Below are 4,700 nucleotides of genomic sequence, written 5' to 3'. Positions count from 1 at the left end.
TTTTCTTTTGTGTAGGTGATCAAGATGCTATCCAGTATATGTGTAGAGAGGCACCAAAAGCAGTTATTGAACTTGAGAATTATGGTCTGCCGTTTTCTCGTACTGAAGAGGGGAAAATTTACCAGCGTGCATTTGGTGGTCAGAGTCTTGATTTTGGAAAAGGTGATTTGTCTGATCCCTTTCTGGTATCGATACTCTTATTTACTTTGTTTTAGTAGATCTCTCATGTTGGCTTTCTTATTATTCTACCATCAGGTGGTCAGGCCTATCGTTGTGCTTGTGCTGCGGATCGGACTGGGCATGCTCTGTTGCATACTCTCTATGGACAAGCCATGAAGCATAACACCCAGTTCTTTGTTGAATACTTTGCCTTGGATTTGCTCATGGCTAGTGATGGTAAGTCTCTCTCAGTTATTCACCTCTCACTGTTCCTTGTGTTAGTATTTGCCTATTTCATGTTAGGGGGATGTCTAGTAATGATTTTATGAGCTAGGTTTCATAGCTCTTATTGATCAATTTTGGACTTAAGGGTTAGTGACTCTGTAGTTAATGCAACATTTTTCTATCTAATATGCAGGCAGTTGCCAGGGTGTAATTGCACTAAACATGGAAGATGGAACATTGCATCGTTTCCGCTCTGCACAAACAATTTTGGCCACTGGGGTGAGCTAGTTGTATTTATGTGATACAAAATTTTCCCAATAGTGAAAATATACTCACCTAATGGCTGCTGTTTTTCCAGGGGTACGGCAGAGCATACTTCTCTGCAACCTCAGCACATACTTGCACAGGTGATGGAAATGCCATGGTTGCACGGGCCGGTCTTCCACTCCAGGTTCTCACCTGTTTCGCTTTGATTAAAAATGGTGTACGTGGTATTGTTCTGTTATTTGTATGCTAATAATCATATTGACTAATAAATTTATGCAGGACTTGGAGTTTGTTCAATTCCATCCAACTGGTATATATGGGGCCGGATGTCTCATCACTGAAGGTTAGTATCTCTTCTTCACATACTCGAATTTGTCTGCAAACATAAGATTTAATGTTTTTAACAATTACATCTTTGGTGCTTGCACTATATACGATCGCAGGATCTCGAGGTGAAGGTGGTATCCTGAGAAACAGTGAAGGTGAACGTTTTATGGAACGATATGCTCCTACAGCCAAGGATCTTGCATCAAGAGATGTTGTCTCCAGATCCATGACTATGGAAATCAGGGAAGGTCGTGGTGTAGGTATGTTCCACTGAAAACTACTTTTTTTTTCTTTTTCGGAGCGAACTCTCATACATCTTTATCCGTGCTTTCAATCTGTGATACGTCTAGTTTGATTTTCACCCTGAAAAACTTTTGCTGTTTTCTTCCAGGACCGCATAAGGATCATATCTATCTGCATTTGAATCATCTTCCTCCAGAAGTTCTAAAAGAAAGGCTTCCTGGAATCTCTGAGACCGCTGCCATCTTTGCTGGTGTTGATGTTACCAAAGAGCCAATTCCAGTCTTACCCACGGTTCATTATAACATGGGTGGTATCCCGACAAACTACCACGGCGAGGTAAGAATAGAAAACGTCTTAAGAGAAACTTCACTAAACTTTTGGTGTAGTAAAGTACTAGGAGCCTATCAGTTAAAGCAATTCTTTTAATTATGCAGGTAGTTACCATCAAAGGTGATGATCCTGATGCAGTGATTCCTGGGCTAATGGCTGCTGGAGAGGCAGCTTGTGCATCTGTTCATGGCGCCAACAGGCTTGGTGCAAATTCACTGCTCGACATCGTCGTGTTTGGTCGTGCCTGTGCAAATAGAGTTGCAGAGATAAGCAAGCCAGGCTAGTCTTTTTGAGGGTCTCGAGATTGCTATTATTATTTTTTTTTTAAAAAGATAATTCTCGACTGATGTTATTTTCTTTTATGCCGATTGGTGCAGGGGAGAAACAGAAACCTCTTGAGAAGGACGCGGGTGAGAAGACTATTGCATGGCTGGACAGGTTGAGAAACTCAAACGGTTCGCTTCCTACTTCAACTATTAGATTGAACATGCAGAGAGTTATGCAGAACAACGCAGCTGTCTTCCGCACACAAGAAACATTGGAAGAAGGTAATAAAAATATCTAACCTTGTTCTACATTCATTCAAAGCTCTCGCCTGCAACTGCACGCCATTTTCTTACCATATTTTCCCATGAAATACTCACAGGTTGTCAGTTGATTGACAAGGCGTGGGAAAGTTTTGGGGACGTCCAGGTGAAAGATCGGAGTTTGATATGGTAAAAAGACAGACTTTACATGGGATTGATTATTATACTATTCGAAAAACTTTTTTTTTTTTTTTAACTCTTTGTTCATCCTGGAAACTATGAATGGATGCAGGAACTCTGATTTGATAGAGACATTGGAACTGGAGAACCTTTTGATAAACGCATCCATAACAATGCATTCAGCGGAAGCAAGAAAGGAAAGCAGAGGAGCACATGCCCGGGAAGATTTCACGGTTTGATTCCTTCCTCTGCCCTTCCACATTGATTGATTTCCCGTAATGATAAAACCACAATATAGTATTAACGTAATAAATGTATTGCAGAAAAGAGAGGATGGAGAATGGATGAAGCATACGTTGGGATATTGGGAAGATGAGAAAGTGAGATTGGATTATAGACCTGTTCACATGGACACTCTCGACGATGAAATTGACACTTTCCCTCCTAAAGCTCGTGTCTATTGATTGAGCAAGGCCATGCTTTTTATTTTGTCTGTCGACGGAAAAATAATAATCAGGAACCAAGAAAAAGGGGATTAGGAGAAGACAAAGGAGTTTGCTATTTATGAGCTGATGGAACACAAAGGAGTGTTCTGGAACTGGATTTTACGTTTTTACACCAGAAACGATGAAATAAATTGATTTTATAAAGAACCTACATTTAGTTCCTGAAACTGTTTACATTCTTTGTTACTTGTTATTATTAAGCCTTGGTGATGTTCTTTGTTTTATTTTCTAAAAAGTTATGTTTGAATTGTGTGTATCTATCATAAACTATTTTGAGATGATCATAGCTAGGTATCAATAACTGTCAGAGCACGAGGTCCCATTTTGTCTCTTTTTGATGTTTCTTTTAGGTAAATCCGGATCAGAGAAGACATTTTTAGGCTAGCTCTATATAGCATACAAGTTGTTTCTTCATCTTTTGGTCAACAGCTTTAATTGATTATAGAGGATCAAATATTTGCGGATCTGAAGGAATTATAGATTGGCCAGGTCGTCGTTGCTAGATGCTAGAATGTGTTGTAGTAGAAAATGCGAGTCATTTATAATGCCTCTCTCTCTAAAAGTCGTCCCACTTGCTTATGGCGTATACGAAAAAGTGCTATTCCACATATGCAATTTGCAGATACAGTCGGTGATTGTAAATAAATACTTAAATGATGTAACCCATTACGACCTCGAAGCTTAGAAACGAGCCCCACAACAATTCGAATACTACAATCGTAAAACATAATGCCCATATAGTACTATTTTATATATATATATATATATATATCCGCGTGCGTGTGTGTTTGTTTATTTTTCCTAATTAGAACCAATCAATGACAAAATTAGAAAGGGCCACGACAAATTAAACCAACCACTCGACTTCACCAACCAACTTTATCTATTAACCTGTTCATTTCAGACTTAACAATTCCATATCATCAAACTGTAGTTAGTTAAATCCATTTCGATACAATGTCTGACTTAACAATGCCTAAAACGCAACGTATGAAAGAGAAATGTAGAAGAGTCGTGATTAAATCGTCTAATCATCTTCATCAACTAACCTTGTCAATAAAGTAGGGTTTTTTACTCACTCGGGCACCTTTCTTTTTCTTACCCTTATCTTAAAGTAAAAAACTTTTTCAAATTTTATTTTGACCCGTCACCAGAACTTAGGATTATGATCTTTTTTTATATCAAAAAAAAAAACCTACGCTTGAGGGGGAAGGAAGAAATCATACATAGAACTCATTAATTAGAGTAAAAAAAACGTAATGCTAGTTTTTTTTTTTTGCCACCTAAAACCCATTATATTAAATCATAACTAAACAACTTATTATCTTTATAGAGTATTTGTAAATAGAGTTGGTTTAGATTAATGTAGTGGTTTCGGTTTAGACCTTATAATTGTATATAAACCTACAATTGTATTTTTTGTTAATTAATGAGAATGAGATTATTTTGCTAATATAGTATCAGAGCGTTTTTAATTTCAATCTCTATCTCTTCCGCTTTTGTTGATCGGAATCTCACCGGCACCTTGCCGGATTTCTTCCCGATCTTTCTCTTTTCTTTTCTTCACTTCACTTTTCAGTCAGATCCTTGTTTCCCTATGCTATCTCAGTTTCTTATCCTTTGTTTACATAATCTCTTATCTCTTGACAAAACTAAAATTGATACTTATTATCATTGTAAAGTTTGTCATCTTTCTAAACAAAAACATTTACCCTTTGCTTCTCATAATAAGCTTAGTGATATTCCTTTTGATTTGGTGCATATTGATACTTGGGATCCCTTCTCTGTTCCCACTCATGATGGTTTTCGATATTTTCTCACAATTGTTGATGATTGCTCTAGGGCCACTTGGGTTTATTTACTTAAGAACAAGTCGGATGTTCTCCAAGTTTTTCCCTCTTTCATTAATATGGTAGAAACTCAATTTCAATCTAGA

General features: G+C 37.5%; 1 protein-coding gene across 1 annotated transcript; it reads left to right on the top strand.

Annotated features, from left to right (window-relative positions):
• LOC104763686 (succinate dehydrogenase [ubiquinone] flavoprotein subunit 1, mitochondrial-like) lies at positions 9-2,991 on the top strand. The gene is made up of 12 exons (XM_019240278.1): positions 9-162; positions 256-396; positions 578-663; positions 743-835; positions 931-994; positions 1,095-1,238; positions 1,370-1,557; positions 1,656-1,830; positions 1,929-2,099; positions 2,198-2,267; positions 2,371-2,491; positions 2,582-2,991. Exons 1-12 carry the CDS (start codon positions 39-41, stop codon positions 2,720-2,722), a joined length of 1,518 nt encoding a protein of 505 aa, XP_019095823.1. The 5' UTR covers positions 9-38; the 3' UTR covers positions 2,723-2,991.

This window comes from Camelina sativa, chromosome 18, assembly GCF_000633955.1.
Source record: "Camelina sativa cultivar DH55 chromosome 18, Cs, whole genome shotgun sequence".
NCBI lineage: Eukaryota > Viridiplantae > Streptophyta > Magnoliopsida > Brassicales > Brassicaceae > Camelina > Camelina sativa.
This window is presented reverse-complemented; position numbering and strand designations above follow the sequence as displayed.

Coding starts and splice junctions, on each gene's coding strand:
- LOC104763686 (XM_019240278.1), top strand. CDS start 39: ATGTGTAGAGAGGCACCAAAAGCAGTTATTGAACTTGAGAATTATGGT. Junction 1,831..1,928: donor TGCAGAGATAAGCAAGCCAG/GCTAGTCTTTTT, acceptor CGATTGGTGCAG/GGGAGAAACAGAAACCTCTT. Junction 2,268..2,370: donor AAAGATCGGAGTTTGATATG/GTAAAAAGACAG, acceptor GAATGGATGCAG/GAACTCTGATTTGATAGAGA.